Genomic DNA, 24381 nt, shown 5'->3' with positions numbered 1-24381 from the left:
GCTTGCGATTAATTTGGACTGGGGTCGATGAGGCTGAAAGACTTGGCCTGAGGAACCCCTGCAAAGAGATTCCACATGCAGCGGAACCCTTTGTCAACAGGGGCAATCCCATTGGTCAAGATGAGCTAAAGTTCCCCCTGTGGGTACTGCTCTGAACCACCACTGAACGGCAAGGCTACTGCTACGGAATCTTTCGTACCTTACCTCCTCCGAACACAAAGGGAAAAACTCGAGCTGCCGTTTCTCACCTCGAGTGCTTTGTAGCTAGATGTTCCGGATAAAGATTTCTATCGCGCTCTATTGGAGACGATCCTTCATAGTCACTGCGATGATATCTCCCAACTTACCCCGTGTCCTCATCCCCGACACTGGACGCGTTTCCATTTACAAGCTCAGGGTGTATGTACATACAGTACATGCCTCCCTAGGCTGAGAATAAGTTTCCGTCTGGAAGACAGAGAATGTAGCTGTCCTGACTTTAATCGCCTGATTGAAAGGGGCAACATGAGATTAAGTGAGGTACATACAATCACCTACTCTAGATGACGCGCAAACCTAAGGTGTTTGGACTCATTCGCCGGCATCATATCGAGTTTGTCTGCCACGGTTTTCTCTTGTTCTCTTCTACTCTACGATCAACGAGGAGCTAAATTGTTGAAGTAAGGCGCTCCTTCCCGAATCAAAGCAAATCACAGGCTGTGAGGCGCCCCATCCATCCGATCCCTCTCTCCCTCGGTCATTTTTATCTGCAGAAACGTCTACAACTTCTCCTAACTCATTTGCTGCTCCCATTCCTCAGGTCCCCATTGCCTCAAAACTGAGCGAAACCCATCATCGGTTTGCGCCTCGACATCGGAATTGGCCAATACGCCTAACAGCCACATCCCATGATTTATGGCTCCCTCGATCGGTTGCCTCCCCACTACCCCAGTTCGTGCACTTGCCCAGCGATCAGAAAATGACAGCTGCCATGGCTGGGACTGTCTTGGCGAGGCTGCCCAGTTTGGCATAATCCTGGTCATTTTCGCCTTTGTAGTCGCTCTGGGATACCTGTACTGGCGATTCCAGATCAAGCGCGCCTATCCCATTGGCCGTAATGGACGGCACTCCGAGGATAGCTATGAGGTTGAGATTACTGGACAAACGTCTGACACAGTTTCTGTGACTATTTACCCGGTACAGCGGCCTCCAGAATCCCACGGAGATGATGAAAGGCGGCGTCTACAGCAGAGACGGCGAAATGTAAAAGATGCGGGAACCCAGCACGAGGAGAGCATGTTGCCGGCCCCTGTCCAAATCGAAGATCTCAGACCTCCGGAGATCCATCTGGTCCCACCGCCGCCGCCACCACCAGCACTTTGGGCTGCCGCTTACCCAGTCGTCACGCCTCCATCAGGCTTTGGACCGCCATTTCTCTCGACGGCACAACCGCCTCCGGGTCTGGTGCACCAAGAAGCCCTCAGGGACAGTCCACCGGCAGTTCTCTACCCACAATACGCGCCGCCTCCGTATGCTACAGCCTATCCTCATACGCCAGAACCTGGCCGGAACCCACCAATGCCTCCCGCCTGCACACCCCAGCCGGCTGTATGGTCGCATACTCCCGGGGATGGCCGGGGTGTACCAGCACAAGGGGCCTTTCACGGTGATTCTCAGCCCCGGCGACGGCGTTGGTTCTCCATGAACGCCTTCCTTCCCCGTGTCGGCCACGCCCGGACCTTGTCTGATTCTGGTACTGTTGCTTCGCTACCATCTCGTCCAGCCTCTCAGCATTCAGTGGCCCCACACAACCCTGAACGTGGAAGAAATCATCTTCGCCATACCTCTGGCCGGCGATCTTCTTCCTCAACGAGTTACGCTTCAAGCTCGGAATATACGTCAGTCCAGTGGCAGCGCTCATGCAGCTCCGATCTACCAAGAAACAGCCAAGACGATTTGCAGTATCACGCCGGCACAGCCATCAGCCCTGTGAACACAAGCACCGAGGCGGTGTATGGCGGGCAGGGCTCCCGGGACGGAGGTGGGAGCGGCCTCGAGACCCGTGCAACACCTTCCCATTCTGTCCCGCTTTCTGATCTACCACAGCCGCGGCTCCGTTCTCACAATCCAAGGCCGCGAGCAAGCGCAGATCGACGTAGACCCGGTCCCGAACGCAACCCAGTGCCAGACGGTGGTTTTACGCCTCGTAGGCGAAACACGGACACTCGGAGGCGTTCCTCATCTCATCGCTCACGGGCGGATGGCTATGGACATACCGGTACTTGCAGGCGGCGCTCGTACACCACATCTGATGACGCCCAGCGGGGAATTCCTGGCCGGTTGGTGAGGAGTTTTCGTCGGCTACGCCAAGCACTGCGAGAAGATGATTGAATGGAAGAAAGATGGCCACGACTTGACTCGGTGCAATCAAGATGAGATGCTAGCGAGGATATTGGGAGACTATTGCTCGCTATCCTTGACGTCAGGCTTCTCCTCGATAGTTTCAGTGCGTAGGATATGCCTGACAAGTATGGGACGACATAGGCCATACCGCTCTCTGGCATATCAGGTAGAGCCCAAATGCAGGAGAACAGTTCCATACCTATCTATAAGACAGGATATGTGAAGATGGTGGTGCCTGTAGATAACCGTTTGCTCAAGTGTCCGGTTTACATTTACGAATAAAATACGTACGATGATTTCCCAACTTCTCTTCAAGAGGAACTATTTGTACTCCGTAAATAACCTCATTCGGAGAGGTGCTAACTGATATGACATCATCGACGTCTGAGTACACGGAATTCGAGATTGCAGAAGGATAAAATGAGGAAATTGCAAGCAAAATATAAAAGAAAAATAGTGCAAGAAACGAACGAAACCTCTGAAATACGTTTGGTCTACCGTATAATATCGAGAAATCCGGAAGCCGCTACTGCGTGGGCTAATTCAAGCCACCAATCCAAGTCAACCAGCTTGCAGAGTGTTCAAACCTTACAGTTAGGATGCCAAGGGAGACTGAGCCACAGCCAAATTGTTAGCATATCTGTCCTGCGTGCCATCTTCGTATGAAATTTGCAATCTTCTCCCTGTCAACTCACCGGACATAGAACTGTCCTTCGATTGCAAAATGACGATGCGTTTGTAAGTGGAAGATCATGGGCAACGCTATGTTGTGGCTTCAAGTGGCTAGAATAAGGTTGAAGATGGGTCGAAGTGGTTGAAGGTACGTCGCATGGCTTAGCCGACGCAGTAGCGGCTTCCGGATTTCTCGAGATTATACGGTACCTCATCTAAAGAAGTCTAAGGGCTCAGAAGCTCCGTCGACTGTAATGTTACGAATAAGTTTCGTACCTTACATACGAGATACGTAATTACAGCAGCATCAAGACTGAAATCTGGCTCGTGCCCCACGGTCGTCGTCATCTTCTTGGCACACCGTCCCTCATTGCTCTCGCAGCCCTGGCAAGCTCCGATCAACCGGCAACTACAACCCTTAGGGCCTAGGCCATCAAAACGACATTTCGTCCACCAGCTTGCCAATTTCCCAAGTCAACCTTTGCATATGAACAGAGAGACCAAAGAACAAATACCTAAACACATCACCCGGTCATTCTCAAAGGCGCGCGCACCTTGCGGAAATAGAGCTCTCTGGTCCTTCACACGCTCACGTCCAAAGCCCTTGCTTTCACCGGTCCCGCTTCCCCGCCAAAGCCGAGTTGCCTTTGGAAGTTGATCCCAGAGTCGGCAACCCTCTGTGCTCATCCCGCATATGCTTGCACACAAAGGCTTGACAGTTTGCGTGCGGCGCAATTACCGTTAGACATCTGACAGGATGTGGAATGATGAGGACAACAATCCCTACGGGGACAGCTTTGAGCGCCGCGACTCCTTTAGCTCTTCTGCTATCCCCTCTTCGCCCATTTCGCGCGACTGTGAGTCCTCCTGTGAGATATAGATGCCTCTTCTGCCCATCACCTAGATGATGGCTGCTACGGAGTTTTATGATGTTCCCTTAGATTCTCCTGACGATGATGCTGATGCCGACTGGGAAGTAGTAGACGCTCGCTATGAAACGCCACACACCCCGTCCTCTACTGGTGATGAAGCCCCTCCACATGAGTCCACCGATGCCGAAAGCGACGAGGAGGAGGATGCCAGGTCACGGGGCGAGCTCGTCCCGCGGCGCAAGCCTGGCGGATATGACAGCCGCGTGGAGCAGATGCTCTACGAGAACCCGGAGCTGCCCATTTTAATCACCGACGCCGGGAAGAGCTCAGAGAGCGGTAGATACATCGTCTACACGATCAAGACAGGGGTAAGCCCGCGATCTTGACTGACTGCTCTCGGATCGTCTTGTGTTGACTGGCCGCTAGGAGTTGATAGTGCGCCGACGGTACTCGGAGTTTGCATCTCTTCGCGAAGCCCTTTCAAGGCTACATCCAACCCTTATCATTCCGCCAATCCCAGAAAAGCATACCATGGCCGACTATGCCGCAAACCCGACAAATGCGAAGCAAGACCAGCAGATAATCGACCTCCGGAAACGCATGCTGGCTGTATTCCTGAACCGCTGCCGAAGGATGGAACAGGTCCGGACAGACGGCGTCTGGTGGAGATTCCTGGACCCAAATTCCAGTTGGGTAGGTCGCAGAAATCCCTTGCAGGCAACTGTGGCTGATGGTCGACAGAATGAAGTACTACACTCTCACCCAATAGCCTCTATTCCAAAGTCGATCATGAAGGCACCCCCGCTGGATCCCGCTAACCCCACTCCTGGGCACAACTATCTCCCAGTGCCAGCTAGCTCGGCGAAACTCAAGGCAGGCCCTCATCCGTCGCCCACGGTAGACAGCGTAGCTGGTGCCCAGATCTTTGCTCGTTTCCCGCCGGAGAGCAATTCCCTTAGCGAACAGGAGCTCGACCCGTACTTTACCGCATTCGAGGCGTCAATCAAGGAATTGGAGAATTTGCTTACCGGTCCAATGGAGAAGGTCAATCGCCGAACCTTGAGCCATTTGTCCTCTTTGGCCTCGGATCTTTCTGAGTTGGGGGCTAGGTATAATGCATTTGCTCTTTCTGAGCCGACCCCGTCGCTCGCACCGGCAATCGAGAGGATAGGCCAGGCAGCGGACTCCTCATATATTGCCACGGAGGAGCTATCGACATCTTTGGGGGCTAGTTTTGCCGAGCCGATGCGCGAGAACGCACAGTTTGCAGGCGTGATTAAGAACGTGTTGCGATACAGGGTTTTGAAGAGGGTACAGCAGGACATGACAGAGGAGGAGCTGAACAAGAAGAGGGCGCTTCTTGACCAGCTAGAACGAAGCGAGGCAGAAGCTAGGAGAATCGACCAATACCTCAGCAGCAGTCAACAGATTCAGCCTCCGAAAAGATCGTCTAGCATGAGGGAACCCCCGACGCACCGTAGGGACGGCAGCGGGGAGGACACAGCATCGATTGACTCGGACTTCCCTCCAACTCACGGTGACTTCTCATCGGCACCGTCGGCTAATATCGGGACTCCAGAACGGGCAACGGCGCCGCCCAGCCATAAAAAGGCACCCAGCGGGACATCTATAACTAACAAGATTTTTGGCCCTCTCCGTCATGCTGTTCAGGGGGTGGTGGATGCAGATCCGGAACGGACACGGCGGGACACAATTAGCAAGACGCGAGAGTCGATTGCGCAGCTGGAGCAAGCAAAGGTCGCATCAGCACAGGATGTCAAGGATGCCAGTGCAAGCATCCTCAAAGACTTGAAAAGGTTCCAGAGGGAGAAGGAAGATGACTTGAAGCGGTACATGGTAAGCAACACTTCTCTCGATCTCCATTGAGACAGTCCCAGACCCTGACAGCGGATTCCAGCTTGCGTATGCAAAGAGTCAAATTGAGTGGGCGAAGAAGAATAAGGAAACATGGGAGGAAGCAAAGGCCGAGGTTGAGAAGATCGACGAGTCTTAACGCAGCCTACTCGCTCTTCTATACCCTCGATTCAAAGGAGTCACAGTCATACGCCCTTAGGCTGTAATCCATAGTACTGCGTCGGTCATGCCGAGTTGTGGCGATTGTCTTACTTGCTTTGATGCATCGCGCGTTGTGAACCTCGGAGCCCCGAATTTTACTCTACAGCATCCTTTCGACACAAAGGACTAGTCTGAAGGACAAAGAGAAGGATAAGCAAAACAACAAGGAAAGAGAGCAAGGTAGGCATAAAGAACGATATCGGTACTTCAGTTACAGGTCTGGGGCAACGGAAACTTAGCGGCACAACCCCCTTTTGCCAAGCCGTAAACTTGCGGTTGAATTATATAAGCCGTAGCCAGACCGCTTATTCCGCTACAGCCGCTGTTCAGGTCAAGCATATGACCTGGCCAGCCGCTGTCGCCAGCAGCGGCTTAAGATACCAAACATTTGGATTTTACCAAACATCTTAGTCGAATCAGCGGTCGCGGGATGGTTTACAGTTTGTAAGCGATTGGGCAACGGCTTGGAAATGGGAGCGGCTTGAGATTCTAGCGGCTGGAGGATGTAAGCGGCTGGGCAATGGTTGGGAATGGGAGTACGTAGCTCTGTAAGTGGTAGAGTCCTTGACTCCTTCCTTGGTATATAGCTAAACCTCCAGGCAGAGACCGTCGCCAGGCAGCCATACCTAGGTGGGCTTGCCTCTCTTTGACTTAGCGAACTTCAGGTTCCTCCTCCATCTTCTTCAATTTTCCATCCTGGAGCTCTCGCATCTACGCCCTGACTGGTCTGGCTCCTGCGGTCTCTGGCTCCTGCGGTCTCCTAGCTCCCAAGGTCTCTAGCTCCCAAGGTCTCTGGCTCCTAAGGTCTCTAGCTCCCAAGGTCTCTGGTTCCTAAGGTCTGGCTCCATTCCCTGTCTCTGTGTGAGGTGTACTCTGACCTGGGTATGTCGCCCTCTGATCGACGTTACTGCTAACTGTGGTATGCCCTCTGCGCTGTGCTGTCTGCAGCGGTATGACCAAGGCGGTGTAGGCCGGCAGTTGAAAACAGAGGCGATTTCGCAAAGTGCCCTGGAATCGCGCGTTTTCTAGCCAATTTAGCGATTCTAGCGAAGTGCCCTAACCAACCCCCCAGTTGCTGGTCAGCCACGAAGTCGACTGCCACCCACCCATTTGACTTGCGACCCTGACTTAGAGTTTTGACTTACAGGCTTTGAGGGTAGAGAACTAGTAGTCTAGATATTGAATTGATCATATCCATCAGTATCATATGTGTCGTGATCTGGCTATAGGAGTGGTACTGGGTCTGGCCAGGGGTACGTACCTGGAGCACAGCCGTCAAACCGCTGCCCAACCGCTGGCGATTTCAAGCCGCTCCCCATTTCCAACCGCTTACCAAACCAAGCCGTTAACCAAACATCTGACCTGGATAAGCCGCTTACAGAATTCAAACGTTTGAACTTTTACAACCGCAAACTTTTAGTTGTGAAATCTCAGCGGCTTGAACGTTGCAGCCGCCGGTCAACGGTCTGCAGACGGCTTACGAAAAGGGGGTTGCACAGTGTGTAAACTACGGTAACGTTGAAGCACCCCACATTTTGTCATGGCAGTGCCATGCAGGATGGAGTCGCGCATTGATAAGATAAGGCAACCCAAACTCCCGGAACTCGTCGACTGGAACCGCCCACCGTCCTCGGCATTGAAAAGAGCAGACAGAGACGAAGAGTGGAACTCGAAGTATAAGTCGACTACGGGCACAGGAGTCGCTACAGCCTCGCGACACCAGCCTCCGTACTCTCAGGGCACCGCTTCTCGCCCAATCGCGGGCTGAGGCTGCCCGTTTCCAATTTCGACTCCAAACGGGACCTCCACCAAGGCCGCCCACAATGGATGAAAGCGCCCGCCCACTGCGGGATATTACGAACCCCGGCTTGAAAGCCACGGGCGAGCTGCTTAGAGAGCTGCGTGCCGAGGTTGCCCGGCTGCTTGGGCGGAACTCGTACAGCTTTCCCGGCGCGCAGCCTGTGAGCTTCGCACGGCGCCATCTGGACGAACTGCGGAGGGAAGAGTGAGTGGTTATCCCCCCCGACCAGTGGACAAACCCTGGCTAAAACAATAAAAGCTACTACGTCTGCGAAAAGTCCGACGGCATCCGCTACCTCCTCTACCTCACGAGCGACGAGCACGGCAACGAGTGCCACTACCTGATCGACCGCAAGAACGACTACTGGTGGATCGCCCAGCGCAACCTGCACTTCCCGCTCGCCAACGACCGCGCCGCGTTCCACACGGGCACGCTGATCGACGGCGAGCTGGTCATGGACACGATGCCCAACGGCGAGAAGGAGCCGCGCTTCCTCGTCTTCGACCTGCTCGCGCTCGACGGCAAAGCCGACCTGCTCTCCAAGCCGCTCGACAAGCGGCTGGGCTACTTCAAGGAGCACGTCATGAAGCCCTACAAGTCCCTGTTCGCCGCCTTTCCCGAGGAGCTGCAGTACCAGGCCTTCCGCGTCGAGATGAAGGAGATGCAGTTCTCGTACGGCATCGAAATGATGTTCCGCGAGGTCCTGCCCAGCCTCAAGCACCAGAACGACGGCCTCATTTTTACGTGCAAGACGACACCCTACCAGTTCGGCACCGACCCGCACATCCTGAAATGGAAAGCCCCCCACGAGAACACGGTCGACTTCAAGCTGCGCTTGGACTTCCCCCTGGTGGAGCCCACGGACGAGGAGCGGGCCGACGGCGTGACGGAGCCGTTTGTCGACTACGACAGCGTGCCCGCCGCGCGCCTGCTCGTCTTCACGGGCACGGAGCGCGGCGAGGCCATGTACCAGCCGTTTAAGGAGCCGCTGTACCTGACCGAGGACGAGTGGGAGACGCTCAAGGCCCTGGGCGACCCGCTGCAGGACCGCATCGTCGAGTGCGCGCTGGACGAGGAGAAGAGGTGGCGCCTGTACCGCTTCCGGGACGACAAGACTGAGGCGAACCACATCAGCACCGTTAACAGCGTGCTGGAGAGCATCAAGGATGCCGTGACCGAGTGGGAGCTCATGGCGGCGGCCAAGGGCATCAAGGACGGGTGGAAGATGAGGCAACAGCACGGGCATTGAGATGGGCATTCGGTAAGGCGTTGGGTAGGCTTGTTCTGAACCGGCCATTTATTTTCTTGTCTTTTTGTCCGTTTTTCTTGATGGCTTTCCCGTCTCTTCTTGTCTTCTTTGTACACAGCCTTTTCAGCGACGGCGATGGAGTATAAGGACTAGGCGTTGAAGGGTGCTTGGTCGACTAAATCAAAACAGGGTTTTGCTTCTCTCAGATAGTGCTTCTTGATTTCTTTCAATTCTAATCTTCCCCCGTGTCGCCAGGGTATGGAGGTTTGGGTGGTTCTCATCCGCCGCAGCCATTAGTGGAAGGACGGGAGAAGGTCGAGGGAAGCCTGCTTCAGGACCATCTCAACGAGCACTATTCGAGAGCTCAACCACAAGCACATCAAAGGAGAGCATGGAATCAGTTGGGTAAGTTAAGACATTTCCTTGGGAACTGATCCCATCCAGCTCGGTAGTCAAGCCCGAGCTACCTTAAACTAAGACATTCTTGATGTACGCCCCATGTCCCCGGCAAGCAGGGAAAAGTAAACCCCATTATTATCCACCATCCCAAATCCTAAGCCATGTCAACCATAACATTTCCCATTTCTATAACCCCCCGCTGCCAGGACAATAACAGATCAAGGATGTACATAGCTAATTCATGAAAGCAGCGGCGTACACAGCGGCCATGACAACAAAGTAAAACATCACACCACGGCCGCTCACAGAAGCGGTGTCAGCTGCCGAGGTCACAATGGAAGCCGACGGCATGCCCGCCGAGAATGTGCCGTTGGCGGACTGGCTCACGTACCACGACGCAGAGGCCCCGGTGCCAGTCATGTACCACGACGCTGAAGCCCCCGTGCCGGTGCCCTGGGGCAGGTAGCCCGAGGGTTCTGGCGTCACAACAGTCGTCAGCTGTGCGGTTGTGGCAATCGTGGTCGTCTTGGTGCTGCCAACGGTAATGGTCTCGGTGCTCCCAACGGGAGTGGTCCCAGTGCTACCAACGGTGGTTGTCTCGGTGCTGGCAACAGTGGTTGTCTCGGTGTTGGTAGCAGTGGCTGTCTCGGTGCTGGCAACAGTGGTCGTCTCGGTGCTACCAACGGTGGCTGTCTCGGTGGTAGCAACAGTGGTCGTCTCAGTACTAGCGAGTGTGGTTGTCTCAGTACTCGCGATGGTGGTAGTTTTGGTACTGCCGATGGTGGTAGTCTCGATGATGCTAACGGTGGTAAGACCGGTGCTGCCAACAGGGTAGACTGTGATGGTCGTGTATGCTGTCTTAGTCTCGATCACGGTCTCGATTGAAGTCGAAGTCACGGTCCGGAACGAGGTCGAAGTTGAAGTGCGAACTGTGACCGTCTGGGAAGTGACACCGCACGAAATCGTAGTCGTGCCATCCTGGGTCGCGTAGGTAGTGACTGTCACGGTCATGGTCTGCTGCGAGGGGCATGGCACGACCATAGTCCTGGGACAACGATTCATTTAGCATGGCTCTTTCAGAGCGCTTGGTTCCTTGCGATGCTTACATGGTCTCGGTGGAGGAGATCTGAGTCACAGTGGTCGACGAGGTGCCACGAACGACATCCGCGGTATCAGTGACGGAAGGAGCTGAAGGAGTGGGCATAGCAGAATCGATGGTGGTGGTGCAATCGACCTTTGGATCAGAGTTGTCGGCATTGATACCACGGGGGATGGCGGCAGGACGAAGACCAGAACCAGGGATGTCGAGACGGTGAGCAACGGCACCAAAATGCTCAACTTGGCAGAGTTAGTAACGGCAAAACAAAAATAATTGACTCTAAGAGCGGATTCATACCCGTAGAAACGTTGCCCAGAAGGAGGATGAAGATCACACAGGAGATGGTCGCCAAGGTCTTCATGGCGGAACGGACCGACCGACCAGAGTTGTCGTTGATGGAAACCATCTTGATGAGTCGAGACGGTGATAGTCTATCTGCCGTCTGGTGTTCAGTCAGCGCCTGTGTGATTCCTCAAGCGGTCTAGCTCGCTGGGTCGATGAACCACAAGTCATTCAGTTCTGGAATTGGCTGGTTTCTGAACCTGAATAAAGCGTGATTCGGGTACCTGACCAGAAGGCCCCGATGAAAGTACTTTTGTGCAGATAACAAGGCGATTTCAGCCCCTTGACTGAAGCGACGTCGCTCGCGCCGGAAATCCTTCGCTTGGAGACGAAGAAAAATATGCCAGACTTACTGAGCTTGGAGCGTTATAATAGATTTTTTTGGATCAGAGTTTCTGATCAAAACGAGTGCGCGGTTTTGAACGAGTGACGAGTGGTGAGAGGATGAGAGAACGATCGGTTTGGATTGTAGGTTGTTGTGTTGTAGGAGGGAGGAAATGGTTGAGGTGGCACGAGGCAGACAATTTATGCTCGCACTGGAAAGGCCGAGTGATTAGGGAAAGAGAGAAACTTCCAGGCGTGCCTAATCACGAGCAGGAAGCAGCGGAAGAGGTGAAGGCAGGAGGCACTGTGGTCGTGCGTTCAGGTTTACTGGAAAAAGAGGGCCTCTTCGGATCAAACCGCAATGCGAAAGATAGTTGATTTCCCAAAACAGGAAAGAGCAGAACGAGGGATAACTGCTTGAGACGAGAAGGTAGCTTTCAGATACCCTGCCTGGGGCAAATCTTGAATTCTTGCTCAGAAACTTCTCACTCCCTTGAAGGAGTAGACCCGGGAGTGGGCTTAGTCGCCGAAGCAAGCCCTCTTGAGGCCCTCGCATTCTACTTCTCTGGAAGTTGTTGATTACTACAAAAAGTATTCAAGTCCTAATCGGTTTCCATCAGGTTCAGCGTGTAAGTAAGAGTAATACCCGCAGTCACGAGAGCTACCTGGTGGCCTCCGCGAACGCTTTCTGTCCACCACCATTGACAAAGATCGCAGCCTCAAGTGAGTTTCTGAAAACATAGTCAGCACATCCAAGTGGAGTTCGTTCGAATCAGAGTACTCACCGTAAAGTACAATGCCATCCAGCATCGCAACCGCACACAGTACAGAAGGAAGGAGCGTTCAGGGGAAGTTGGAAGTCAGCATCCAAAAGTCTACCAGATGTCCTTAAGTACGAACCATCAACCCCAGCAGGACCTGGTTCCTCCAGTCACTGTAGTAATGGCAGGCGTCATGGAAACGGGGGATACTTTATTTTCTACGAGTATTTAGGTGGTTTTGAGCCCCTGACGACTTGCTCTGTAGGATTGTTGCCACGAGCCAGGAAATCTGAACATCAAGGGTGAATTGAAAACATATCCCAACAAAAGCACTACATCGAAGTGGCATAACTCATGACGTTAAGAATTAGACGACGTTCATCAATGGTCTCCTCGTCCAAAATCATGCTTGCCATCCGATCTATGGCTTGAGAGGCTCTGCTCAGGGTCCGGCTGGAGATGTCGTTCACGAATTCTCCGCAGCGCTTATGAGGACACCAATCAATATTGTACAGTACATAGACTTTGCTAGGGATTTCTATGGATCATGTGCATAGCAATGGCCGGAACCGATGTGCCCTCCGTGATATGTATCGTTTTTCTGTTGTTGAGGACTTGAGGTTATCCAGCTCGGACCAATGCAGGAACCCCCTATTTAGATACCCGGATTATTTCCCCGCGACCCTTGGCCCCACCTGCGATTGCTTGATACTTTCCCAATCCATGCAACTAACGCGACCCAAAGCGCGTAACACAACCATCAGCTCCTCCGACAATGGTTAACAGCTCATAATCAGTATTCTACCTTACCCATGACATCGTTCCTGCGCGACACATTGCGACACCATTCACACCCCCGACATTTCCTCCAGTTCTGCCTAGTAGGCGCTGTCGCCCTTTTCAGCAAATCGGCAATTACCGATCGCGCCGCATTCAATCCCATTTCCCTTGTCGACCACGTCGATATTGATCCCTCGACACACGCAATTTGTCCTCGCCTCCAAGATTGGACTGTCAGTGGGAGCCATTGGTGATTCTTGCGCGCTATGGCGCCCCGCCGCTCTGAGGCAGAAGAGGAGGAACAAAATGGCGGAACCGTGAAGCTCCAATTCGACGAGCCGCTGACATGGCGCCCTGGGAAACCCATCCCGATCGACACGCTCCTCAAAAGGCTCGACCGTCTGACGAAGGAGCTTGCCGAGATGGATCAGGAAGAAACGGATACGAGCTCGCTGACAAAGGTCGCCAAAGAGGTCGCATCGCATCAGCTCCTGAACCACAAGGACAAAGGGGTCAGAGCCTATACGGCCTGCTGCGTCGTCGATATCCTTAGGCTGTGTGCCCCCGATGCGCCCTTTACCCCCTCGCAGCTCAAGGTACGGCTCTGCACCCAATTGCGGCACCACTGCCTCAATTAACTAACTCGGACGTTTCTTTGCAGGATGTCTTCAATCTCACCGTCACCTCTATCATACCCTCTCTCTTTGATCCCTCAAATCCATACAATAACCAGCACAAGTATGTCCTGCGTTCCCTTGCCGAGATTAAGAGTATCGTCCTACTTCTCGACGTGGACGGGAGCGAAAACCTCCTCCTCCATCTCTTCTCCACTGTCTTTGATGGCGTCTCCGGGTCAAAGTCAGCTTCGGGGGAGCAGGTCGCCAAGGATGTCGAGTACAGTATGCAGGAATTGTTGGGCGTGATCATCGAGGACGCCAACAGTCTGCCGGCAAAGGTTGTGGATGTGATGATGGCTCAGTTTCTTAGAGCGGCTGCTCCAGGAAGTGGAAGGGAGAGGCGGGACCACGTGCCACTCGACGAAACCCAGGCAACCCTACTAGCCAAGGAAGAACCTGAGGCCTATCAAATAGTCAAGCACATGTGCCAGCTATACCCGGATAAAATGGCCCGCTTTGTCAGCCAGTATTTCAGCGATGTTATCGTCGACGCGACGAGTTTTGCCGGGCGGCACGATCACAGGGATGAAGATGGCGAGGATGACGAAGATGGCCCGTCCGGCCCGTCCGAATCGGATCTTAGAGAACTAAGAAAGGCGCACACGCTTATCCGAGAGGTCTGGAAGGCTGCTCCCCAGATCTTGCAGAACGTCGTTCCCCAAGTTGATGCTGAGCTTTCGGCCGACAATGTGCACCTTCGGCAGCTTGCAACAGAGACTCTGGGAGACATGATATCGGGCATTGGCGCAGCAGGGCCACCCCCTCCGCCAGCCCTCGATCCCGCTGCTTACCCGCCCCTGAGACTAGAGGACGACGACCGGACAGAGGCTCAAGCTGCCAACATTCTGACCACGCCGCTCTCCGCTATCTCGTTTCCACAGACTCACCACATGACCTTTCACAACTTCCTTAGCAGAAAGAACGATAAGGCTGCCGCAATTCGTGCTGCCTGGACAACCGCTGTAGGGTACATCCTCTCGACCTCTGCCGGCGGTATCGGTCTTGGCCGTGAAGACGAGACGGCTTTGATTCAGGGGATAGGCGAGAAGCTTTCTGACAGTGACGAGCGGGTCAGATTGGCGGCCGTCAAGGCCATTGAGACCTTCAGCTTTCAGGACATTATTTTGAAGCTCGGGCCCAACGGGGGTGTCTCTAAAGAGGGCTCCGTCCTATCCACCCTGGCCGACCGCTGCCGTGACAAGAAACCAGCAGTGAGAGTGGCCGCCATGTCACTTCTGGGAAAGCTCTGGGCGGCCGCGACCGGGGAGCTGCTCGCCGGAAACGACGCGGTGACCGCAGCCCTCGGAGGCGTGCCGACTCGCATTTACAGCGCATTCTATGTCAATGATCCTGAACTTAATGTCCTGTTGGATCGCGTCATATATGAATGTCTTGTGCCCCTTTCGTATCCGCCACCCAAGAAGGGGTCGAAGGGCACTGGATCGAATGGGAACCCCCAATCTCAGACCGGCGCGACAGCAGCTTTCGATCAAGACGCGATCCGGGCCGAGAGGATTTTGCTGCTCGTCCGATCTCTTGACCCCATGGCAAAGAAGGCCTTCTTCGCCATGCAAGCAAGACAACCCCAGTTCGCCCACGTCCTCGAGACATTCATCAAGCAATGCGACCTTTACAATGGAGGTGTAATGGACGATGAGGCTGACAAGAAAACGAGCAATCTCCACAAGACCATCAATTATATCGCACAATTTCTCCCCGATGAAGTCAAGAGCAAGCAGGATCTCTTTAGGTTCGCCAAGGCCAATGATCGTCGCAATTACAATCTAGTTAAATATGTCATTGGCCAGGAGCACGACTTCAAGACTGTTCACAAAGCATTGAAGGAGTTAGTTAAGCGCATCCAGACGAGCAAGGACCCTTCGATCCGCGATACATTGTTACCCTTACTCTACCGGTCCGGCTCTCTCATGTTCAACCGAAGCCACCTATCAGCCATTATGGAATATTCCAGATCGGACAAAGACGGCATGGGGCCGGTCGCCCATGAGGTCTTGAACGAGATATCGCAACGAAATCCTGATCTGTTCAAGACGCATATTGGACAACTTTGCAAGGATCTCGTAGATCAAGCGCCCACTTCCACCAGAGAAAACGATCCGGTTGTTGCCGAGACTTTGAAAGCCTGCTCAGCTTATGCTCGCAAATATCCCAAGGATGTTCCTTTGGACAGAGAGTTTGCGCGGACCATGATCAACTATGCACTCTACGGCCAGCCCGCCAAGGCATCCAAGTATGCTGTCAACATTTTGCTCTCTAAAAAGGATGACAAAAGTATGGTCAGCGCGACAGATCTCCTTCAGAGGACCCTGAAAGATTGGACTTATGGGACGACTCACTTTCTCAACAAGCTTGCCACCATGAGCCAACTTGAGCTCCTCGCGCCCAAGGTCACGGAAGAGGCAGAGGATAAGATTCTAGACATGGCTGTTCAACAGGTCCTTCTTGAGGTTCGCCAAGAGGGCACTGACCAAGATCCGGACTGGGTTGATGACGCCGAGTTGGATGAAGAATGCCAGGCAAAATGCCTGGCGCTCAAGACTCTGGCGAACAGGCTCAGAAGTACAGAAGACGCCATCGAGGCGAAGCAAAAAGCCAAGCCAGTCTGGAAGTTGCTGATGAAGCTGGTCAGCAGCAAGGGCGAACTCTCTAAAACGAAGGTGACACCGAAGCATCATCGGTCGCGGTTGCGTCTGCTGGCGGCGCAGCTGCTATTGAAGCTCTGCACACAAAAGCACTTTGACGATCTCCTGAGTCCACAAGACTTCAACACCCTCGCACTCACAACCCAAGATGCGGTCCAGGAGGTGCGTCACGAATTTGTCAGGAAACTGCAAAAGTACCTCGCCGACGGCAAGCTGCGCTCGCGCTTCTACACCATCGTCTTTTTGACTGCTTTTGAGCCCAGCACCGAGTTCAAGCAGCGGACAGAGACCTGGATTCGGTCGCGGGCGAGGTATTTCCAAGATCACAAGCAACCAGTCCTTGAGGCCGTCATGGCACGTCTCCTGTCACTGCTTGCGCATCACCCCGACTACAGCGCCGAAATGGACGAACTGGTCGACCATGCCCGCTATATCCTCTTCTACGTTAGCTTGGTAGCGACTGACTCCAATCTCGGCTTGATCTATAAGTACGCTGAGCGGGTCAAGCAGACGCAGGACGGGCTCGACCCGGAGAGTAACAATCACCAGGTGCTGAGCGACCTGGCTCAAGCTGTCATTCGAAAATGGCAGGAGAAGAAGAACTGGGCCTTCACCGCCTACCCGGGCAAGGTCGGATTGCCCGTTGGGTTGTACTCGGCGTTGAAGTCCCACGAAGAGGCCCAGCAGATTGCAGAGAAGCAGTTTGTCCCGGACGGAATCGACGAAAAGCTTGATGAGCTCTTGCGGGCGATGGATCGTAAGAAGGTATGCTTCCCACTTGCCCTTCCGTCAATCTTGGACCCACACTAATACTTTCTCCCAAGAAACGAAAATCAGTTGCCGACGACCGGACCGACAATCACCATCCACCAAGCAAGAGAACCAAGGTTCAATCGTCCTCCAGCTCCGGGGCTCAACAAGCAAAGGAACCGAAGCTCAAGAGGCCGACTGCGGCGGTAAAGACTAAAAAAGCGCCGGCCAAGCAGCCAAAGAAACCGAGAGCGTCGCCACCCATGGCGGAGGGTGATCGTCGGCGCAGCGGCAGGTCACGGAACGCTAATGCGTCATACATTGAACGCGACTCGTCCGAGGACGATGAGGAGATGCTTGACGGCGTCGCAGAGTGGGAATACCTCAGTGAGGGCGAGGACGGGGGGAGGGTAGAGAAGGCGGACGGTGATGATGACAACGATGAGGCGGAGAGCGACAACGATGATGATAATGCTGACCCGGAGGAGGGTAAGGAAGCGTCCGAGAATGAAGGCGGAACTATTGAGGTTGAGGAGGAGGAGAGGGAGGAGGAGAAAGAGGAGGAGAGGGAGGAGGAAAAAGAGGCGGAGAACGAGGACAAGAACGAGGAAGAGAACGTGGAGGAAGAAAAACGTCCCGCTGCACGCAAAAGCAGAAAGGCCAAACCTGCTCCGGCTCCGGCCCCAGCAAAGAATGGTAACCGTGGTCGTGGTCGTGGCCGTGGCCGTGGTGATAAGCCCGAGAGCGAGCCGGAGGATGTTGAGATGGATGATCCGGAAGAAAAGAACGAGGAGGCTGAGAAAGAAGGCGAGGAAGAGGCGGCCGAAGAGAAAGAAGATGAGACGACCCCCCCGGCACGGTCGACTCGCCGAGGCAAAGCCGCCGCCCCTCCACCCAAAGCGAAGCCTGCCCCGAGCAAAACTAAAGCCGCGCCAAAGGGCAAGGCTGGTGCTGCTGCCGTCTCTGCTCCGGCGAAAATAGGAGGCAGGGTAACAAGAGGGAGGAAAAAGGCTGGCGGTGATGATGACGAGTGAAGGAGATGTGGATGTGGGAATAGGCTGGATATATAGTCGCCGTGACGGAAGCAGCCCGGTGAGGAGATGGCAGGTTCAAGGGAAGGTTGTTTATTTATGGGTGCATGGTCGGTGGTGATGACGATGGTTGATTTGGTATTTTATTTCCTTTGAGATGTGCGCACAGTACGATGGCCCCTTTTTCCCTTCCTCGCTTCGGGGTCGAGCACTGGCAAAGGGATGGTAGCCGGACATAGATCGCAAGCTTGGGCCGAGACCAACCCAGCCGGTGGTAATATCTACCTTGGTGTTGCTCCCACCGCATTATTTGGACGTGCTGGGAGGGTGGGCACATGTTTCTGTATGTATATACCGCTACGTTATTCTATGTGTGCGCAGGCGACAATGCTTCAATCTAGTAGGGAATTGGGTTCGTAGTTCTTCGCTCGCAGGTAGCAATCAGATCTACTCCGTAGCTACCTGCTGTGGCATGTATAATTCATGGCTTGCCTTCATGGCTCCTAGATATAAAAGCATAAGCGAAAGACACCTTGTATGATCTGTCCATTGTTGTTTAACGAACATCTTGGTGGCCGTAGCGAAGCTCTGGCGATGAAGCATCTAGCCAAAACATGCGGGTAGAACAAACCATCCCGCCTGCCCGTCACATTATCATAGAATTAACTTCGTACTAGGCGTATAGCGTGGTAGTTGGCTCAGGGGCACCCTACATGATGATCTGTCACCGGGTTAATGGGCGGGATCGGTATTAAACTTGGCAAGCCGTACCCGGTCAATCACTCATGCTCTGACAGGTGTCAACCGACGGGGTAATATGTAGTATGAGTCGATCAACCATGGCGTTTATACCGGTCTTCTATGCGTCTCGTTCCGTTTTGAATTTCGGGATCTACGGCAGATCAGTAAAAAGTACCTTATGAATACTGCCATGCACAAGCTAACTACGGGGTATTATGCGTACAATCACCACCATCGGCAAACTAGGTATATATCCTTCACAACCACGCCTCCATCAATCTGTCCCTATCCTATCCACAACATCGACGAACCGCAACCCCATAGCTTCCGGGAAACGACGTACCCACCTTCACTAATGAGCTCACAGGTTTCCATAAGACCCACGAGCGGAAGAACCCAGCACTCACGCGCAGACAGGTGCGGCGAATGGCGTCTGTTTGATGGCAGTTCCATTCGCCATGTACAGTACCAAGCGTTATTTCTTCAGAAACCAGCGAAACTCAGCACGCAACCAACCGCGAGATGAATAAACCATGGTTCATTCAATGGGTATGTAGTGAGTGATGGTGGTACGTAGGTGGTAGTAGTAGTAGAGCCCCCCGGTACCCCCGGCATCAGGTATCTACATGTCCCGCATCCGCCGTGCTCCTTTGGAAAAAGAGGAAGAGAAAAAGCAGACAAAACCAGAGAGACAGGCAAGGGCAACAGCAACATGAAAAGACGGCGGCGATTTGGGAATGACCAGACCATTTTAAAGAGGATTAAAAATGGAATGGGATAAAAACAGCAGAATATGAGTACCCTAATCACTGGTATATGCCCGCGCCCCCAGAATCCACGTGTTGCTCAACGACCTCCCGCTCCCGTCATACAGCACAAGCACACATCACATCCATACCTCCCAGGTTGCCGCCACCTTGGCCAGCTATCACACCTCGTTTCCCCGTCCCCCGTTCCCGCAAATCAAACCGCAAAATATCAGGGTTCACTTTCACGCCATATTCATCCAGCATTCGGTTCGGGAGGGAGGGTACCATGATATCGTGCTTGCTGCCTTGACCAGCAACAGATGGGAAAGAGAGAGAGAATTAAGAGAAAAGAGAAAGAAGGGATCATACACGAGTTAAGAAAATAGGACAATGACACTTCATGATTAAATAGCATATTTATCCCCCCTCGTCTCTTTCCACAGGGTGGTACGGCTTGCCTTCCGTACATCATCTTCAAGCCCGTAGCGTGATCCTGACCGGGCGGCCTTTGTCGTCGCGATCCCGGGCAGATGTACCAAGGTGGGTAGGGGAATCCGGGTACATGGAAAGGGCGGAAGTGTCGTAATATCCGACGATTCCATATCCAGCCCGGAGTGGGTATATCGGGAACTGGGTACAAGCACAAGGGGTGAAGGTGCGGACTTCTTGAACGCGTAATCTCTCCTCAGATGAGGCCGCAGAGGCGCAGGTTCTCTTGAATGATGATATCTGGTACGCGGTCAGCATCTTGAACCACTGGTGGGGAGAAAAGAGTGTGATTTACCGTTTACCGCCGCCATGACGAAGCGGATTTGCGTTGTGTCGGTCGCGCATGTGAAATGTGTGTAGATCTGCTTGCTCTCGTGCTGGTTCAGGCTGACGAAGCGGTTGAGGATGTAGTCGCATGCCGCGCCGTAGTCGTCACCACCCTCGTAGTCGGGGAAGTAGTTCTTCATCGGGCTGACGGGCAGCTTCTCCTTGAAGCGATCAATCTTGTTGAGGAAGAGGATGATGGAAGTCTTGATGAACCACCTCGAGTTGCAGATCGAGTCAAACAGCGTGAGCGCTTCTTGCATGCGGTTGACCGTCTCGTCTTCGAACAGAAGCTGATCGTACTCGGAGATGGCGACCAGGAACAGGATGGTGGTGACGTTCTCGAAGCAGTGAATCCACTTCTTCCGCTCCGACCGCTGACCACCGACGTCGAACATGCGGTACGTGAGTTCGCCGATAATGAAGGTCGTCTCGGTGATACCAGTCGTCTTGACACGCGACCGCAAAACATCCTGATCATTGGGCATGTAGTCTGGGGCTGCGATACGCTGGATGTTATCAAAATAGCTGGGACACTGTCAGCGGCGGGCCGATAGAAACACACACATGGGGAAGGAGCATACTATCTCGCCGAGTCGTTCAATTGGTACTCTCTTGACCGCTTGAAGCAGCTCTGAACACCAGCATCACCCCAAAGCGCCTCAATCGCGTTGCCGACCTCGGGGGGTAAGACATCTCCCTCGATCTGGGCTGGTTGCATGAAGATGGTCTGGACGTGGTATTCCATGCGCGGGTCGGCAAGCGGCAGCTCCAAGGACTCCATCGCCTCGAGAATGACGCGCATGGACTGGACCGTGTTGCTGAAGATAATCTCCTTGAAGGATTCCCGCTCGTCGCGTGAATAACCGCCCTCGTGGATAAGCTTCATCTGCTTCAGGATTGTCGACTTTCCGGATTCACCAGCACCTATGCGGTCATGTTAGGATACAGAGCACGCGGGCTACGGTTGGCGAAGCAATTCGACGTACCCAGAAGCAACATCTTGATCTCGTTGCGTTGTTGCATACGATCCCTCTTCAATTGATTCTCAATCTCCTCGTTCCGGGCCTTGCCCTCCTTCTCCTCCGTACTCATTCCGCAACCCATTTTGGATATCTGTCGAAGGTAAAATCAGTTATAGGGAGTGTGTACTCGATCGAAAGACGGAGATAAGGCGTTCTGCTGATGGGTTGCACAGGTTAGTCTGATGTGCATCGCGGTCAACAGATGTAGTCAGAGCCCCTGAGTTCGACGAGGTCTTTTGTCGCCAATCTCCACGGCGCGGTCGCAAAGGACAGGCCCAGCGAGGCAGAGCTTGGAAGAGAACGTGATGTATCGCAAGCCGACGGGCCCAAAATGCATGCACCACCGGCAGAATTTCTAGGAATCGTGGTGGTTCGAATGCCTTGGGGTGCGAGGGGGTTCGCGCCGTGGCGCTTGGTAAGCCGGGTTACTTACTCGCTCGTTGGCTGACTTGCCGCACCTTCACTCGAGCCGGCAATCAAGATTGAAGCCGAAAGAGTGACGAAAATTAGGAAAAAGAAAGACGTTCAATGGGACAGATACGCAGGGCCGTAAAAAGCGGTCCTTCCGGGCAATGGAAAAGGGGAACGTTTGGCCTTGCTGCTCTCCGATCGCAGAAACGTGTGAACCGAAGGTTGGGGGAAGGGCGAAGAGTGGGAGGGCTGCTTGTGTTAATGTGAGATGCGGAGCCATGCACGCTGGGATTTCGGGGAAAGCATTGGGAGCCAGCCTCCACTGGCGAATCAATTTTTTCCATCGCACAGAATAAGTGGGGCGCTCACGGTCCCTAAATGGTCAGAAGGCCGGGATTGTTTCTTGCAAAAAAGAGGGCCCCTGTCGACCCTGAGACCATTGCCATTTTGCGCCGCATCCCAGGTCGCCGCAATTCATCATACATAAGGCTACGTTCGAAATCAGTGTTCTTCCTCAGCAATGGGCATAGCGAGGCAGAACACTGGCAAAGTACGGAAGCAGGCTACTTTGGTCTTGGAGGTTGTTGCGTTTGAAGCCGGCAGATAACACGAAAATGAAGACTTCCTGAACGACGCCAACACCTCTCTCCACTCCGGGAGGACAAGAATCCAGTGGCGCCCACGCTAGCAGCGACAGCTCATATTAAATCGGGATTATCGATCTAGTGAGAGATCATGAATCCCGTCACAGTGACACGAGAAACCGACAAGGTTTGCGTATTAATTCGTATTGCCCTTTCCCGCTTTCTCTCTTGAAAACCTTACAGCTCTATATACAGTTGATGCCTCTTCGGATTTTGTCAAGGATTTTGTCACGGAGGTATATCACCTTCTTGCTGCTTGCGGAGGCCTTAAACGGTACTGTCTTGGCCAATACCTCCCGACCATGCACGATTATGACCATGGGCCGGCAACCCGCAAGTCTACCGGGTCCCGGACTGAATTGATAGCAAGAGCTATCAGAGACACTTACGGCTAGTTTGCGATGGCCGCCCTTGAGCGAAACAAGGCCCCAAAACACGTTCGCCGCGTTGCAGCAAGTCACGTTTTCACGCCATGTTCGGCCTATCGAGATCCCCTCTTCGAACGACTGCTACGCTATGTTTGTAAGGCCTACGGAGTACCAACAGACATGAAATCTTTAAGAAGGTCGTCAAACTTGCGGGTCGTTGGCCCTGTGCCGCAGGTTTCATGCATGCTTACCCGCCACAGCGGGTTGATCTACTGGCTGGCGAGGTTTCTTCTTCCACGCTTCCACGCTTCTGGAATCTGTTCTCGAATGGCCATTGTATGCGACAAAGGCGGAGCCCGCCAGTTTATGCGGTCTCCAAAAGCGCTGCTACAATTGGCAGAGGGTCAATGCTGTCCTTGTTACTTCGTACGATCGCAACCCACTGCCTCGGGCCGCTGAAACTGACTGGCCAGATAGATCCTATGGCATTGCCGACCGCCGCCCGCGATGTTACTGCGTTCAGATCTTGCAGCCAGGAAGTAATCAGCGCATCTGCCTGTCAGTTCCGACCTTGGTGCCCACGTGACTGACATTAGATCTTGAACGAACAAGCAGACAGAAGGCAGAGAATTCTCGTCTTTCCCTTATTGATTGCATCGTATCGTAGAAAATACATGCACGGACGTAGTAGTCGATCCCCCAAGTACGGTATGCAACAGTCCCGTATGTTACAGGGAAATCCGAAACTGCTTAACGTTATAAGGGGGCAGATATGTAGATATCTCTTAGCAAGGGGATCCCTTTCTCTGTCATTACTTCACGGTTGTCAAGACTCGCTAACCTTCGGATGTGAAAATAATGATTACTTGCAAATCCACCTGATCAGGCGTGACTTCCCCTCCAGCTTCATCAAACCCTTCTCCAGCGATGGACTATTGGTTCGCAGGTGCAGTAAGAGAACCGGGAGTCCATGCTCGCCATGGAACTACTGTGGAGCCGACCCCTTTGCACCTTCCCCACAGTTTGGCTGGTTCCTGGCGTGCCTGACAAACCGAAAAGGACGATTGTCAGGGGAGGGCGGGGGATTTGCAGCGATTGGTTACAATCAATCAAAGCCCCAACGGATCGGACGGCGATCCTCTTGCAGCTGAAGGAATTGCGCAAAGCCGCTGACGGGATTGCTCGACGCCGCCGGCCATGCCGTTTCGTCTGTTCCGGGGCTGTTATCAGTCATTAACTTTTGAATGACCAGTGTGCCAGCCATCGCTGATAGAACTCAGATGTATTCGTATTGATCACGTCGGTCTCCAGTCTGGCGTCGGCCGCGCTAGGATAAAACGGGAAATGTTCTAGAAGCAGGGACGGAAATGGTTAGGAGTGGCTGCGTCGGCAGGCACGAAGAGCGGCGAGCCTGGAGCGGCATGTCTCACTGTTTTCGCTGATTTCAGATGAGATGTCCAAAGAACACAATTCTGTTCAGACCTTCGTCTTCCCAACTGGATGATAGCCCCGTAACAAATTACAGTACTGTACCCATGTTATAACTCATGAGATAGTTAGTCAACGTCAAGTTAAACGGAGACAAAGTTGGCTGCACAGAAATCTGATGGCTTGCATCTGCCAGCTCAGCCCTTCTTTCTGCGGCGCCATTTGGCAGCGGTGAGCAACTTGGTCGCAACCAGGGCTTCCCCTGTGATCAGCGATACTCCAGCGATCGTGTCACCCTTCCTCTGCGACACAGAATACGCCATT

General features: G+C 53.5%; 8 protein-coding genes across 8 annotated transcripts; 5 read left to right on the top strand and 3 right to left on the bottom strand.

The window, feature by feature from the left end:
• Nucleotides 1–894: 894 nt before the first annotated feature.
• Nucleotides 895–2326, top strand: N656DRAFT_796792 (uncharacterized protein; the record flags this gene model as incomplete). The annotated part of the gene is made up of 2 exons (XM_064817567.1): nucleotides 895–1508; nucleotides 2086–2326. 2 exons carry the CDS (start codon nucleotides 895–897, stop codon nucleotides 2324–2326), a joined length of 855 nt encoding a protein of 284 aa, XP_064671886.1.
• A 1079-nt stretch (nucleotides 2327–3405) lies between these two features.
• On the top strand, nucleotides 3406–9052 carry N656DRAFT_835960 (mRNA capping enzyme alpha subunit-like protein; the record flags this gene model as incomplete). The annotated part of the gene is made up of 7 exons (XM_064818765.1): nucleotides 3406–3911; nucleotides 4035–4294; nucleotides 4353–4619; nucleotides 4668–5783; nucleotides 5845–5933; nucleotides 7816–8007; nucleotides 8062–9052. The coding sequence occupies exons 1-7, from the start codon at nucleotides 3812–3814 to the stop codon at nucleotides 9050–9052; spliced, it is 3015 nt and encodes a 1004-aa protein (XP_064671885.1). The 5' UTR covers nucleotides 3406–3811.
• Nucleotides 9053–9518: 466 nt separating this feature from the next.
• On the bottom strand, nucleotides 9519–10956 carry N656DRAFT_843860 (uncharacterized protein; the record flags this gene model as incomplete). Its single annotated transcript, XM_064819109.1, has 4 exons — nucleotides 9519–9605; nucleotides 9711–10496; nucleotides 10558–10789; nucleotides 10848–10956. 4 exons carry the CDS (start codon nucleotides 10954–10956, stop codon nucleotides 9587–9589), a joined length of 1146 nt encoding a protein of 381 aa, XP_064671884.1. The 3' UTR covers nucleotides 9519–9586.
• Nucleotides 10957–13023: 2067 nt separating this feature from the next.
• Nucleotides 13024–17881, top strand: N656DRAFT_706115 (ARM repeat-containing protein; the record flags this gene model as incomplete). The annotated part of the gene is made up of 3 exons (XM_064811329.1): nucleotides 13024–13353; nucleotides 13419–16862; nucleotides 16922–17881. The coding sequence occupies 3 exons, from the start codon at nucleotides 13024–13026 to the stop codon at nucleotides 17879–17881; spliced, it is 4734 nt and encodes a 1577-aa protein (XP_064671883.1).
• Nucleotides 17882–20053: 2172 nt separating this feature from the next.
• On the bottom strand, nucleotides 20054–21288 carry N656DRAFT_796787 (guanine nucleotide binding protein, alpha subunit; the record flags this gene model as incomplete). The annotated part of the gene is made up of 4 exons (XM_064817566.1): nucleotides 20054–20097; nucleotides 20153–20709; nucleotides 20766–21108; nucleotides 21171–21288. The coding sequence occupies 4 exons, from the start codon at nucleotides 21286–21288 to the stop codon at nucleotides 20054–20056; spliced, it is 1062 nt and encodes a 353-aa protein (XP_064671882.1).
• A 189-nt stretch (nucleotides 21289–21477) lies between these two features.
• On the bottom strand, nucleotides 21478–21935 carry N656DRAFT_584491 (uncharacterized protein). The gene has a single exon (XM_064810185.1). It carries the CDS (start codon nucleotides 21895–21897, stop codon nucleotides 21667–21669), a length of 231 nt encoding a protein of 76 aa, XP_064671881.1. The 5' UTR covers nucleotides 21898–21935; the 3' UTR covers nucleotides 21478–21666.
• A 502-nt stretch (nucleotides 21936–22437) lies between these two features.
• On the top strand, nucleotides 22438–23448 carry N656DRAFT_584410 (uncharacterized protein). The gene is made up of 3 exons (XM_064810184.1): nucleotides 22438–23055; nucleotides 23107–23168; nucleotides 23242–23448. The coding sequence occupies exons 1-3, from the start codon at nucleotides 22663–22665 to the stop codon at nucleotides 23294–23296; spliced, it is 510 nt and encodes a 169-aa protein (XP_064671880.1). The 5' UTR covers nucleotides 22438–22662; the 3' UTR covers nucleotides 23297–23448.
• N656DRAFT_584296 (uncharacterized protein) lies at nucleotides 23197–24136 on the top strand. Its single transcript, XM_064810183.1, has one exon. It carries the CDS (start codon nucleotides 23304–23306, stop codon nucleotides 23778–23780), a length of 477 nt encoding a protein of 158 aa, XP_064671879.1. The 5' UTR covers nucleotides 23197–23303; the 3' UTR covers nucleotides 23781–24136.
• Nucleotides 24137–24381: the final 245 nt, after the last annotated feature.

Source organism: Canariomyces notabilis (assembly GCF_033297395.1).
Source record: "Canariomyces notabilis strain CBS 508.74 unplaced genomic scaffold N656scaffold_6, whole genome shotgun sequence".
Classification (NCBI taxonomy): domain Eukaryota; kingdom Fungi; phylum Ascomycota; class Sordariomycetes; order Sordariales; family Chaetomiaceae; genus Canariomyces; species Canariomyces notabilis.
This window is presented reverse-complemented; position numbering and strand designations above follow the sequence as displayed.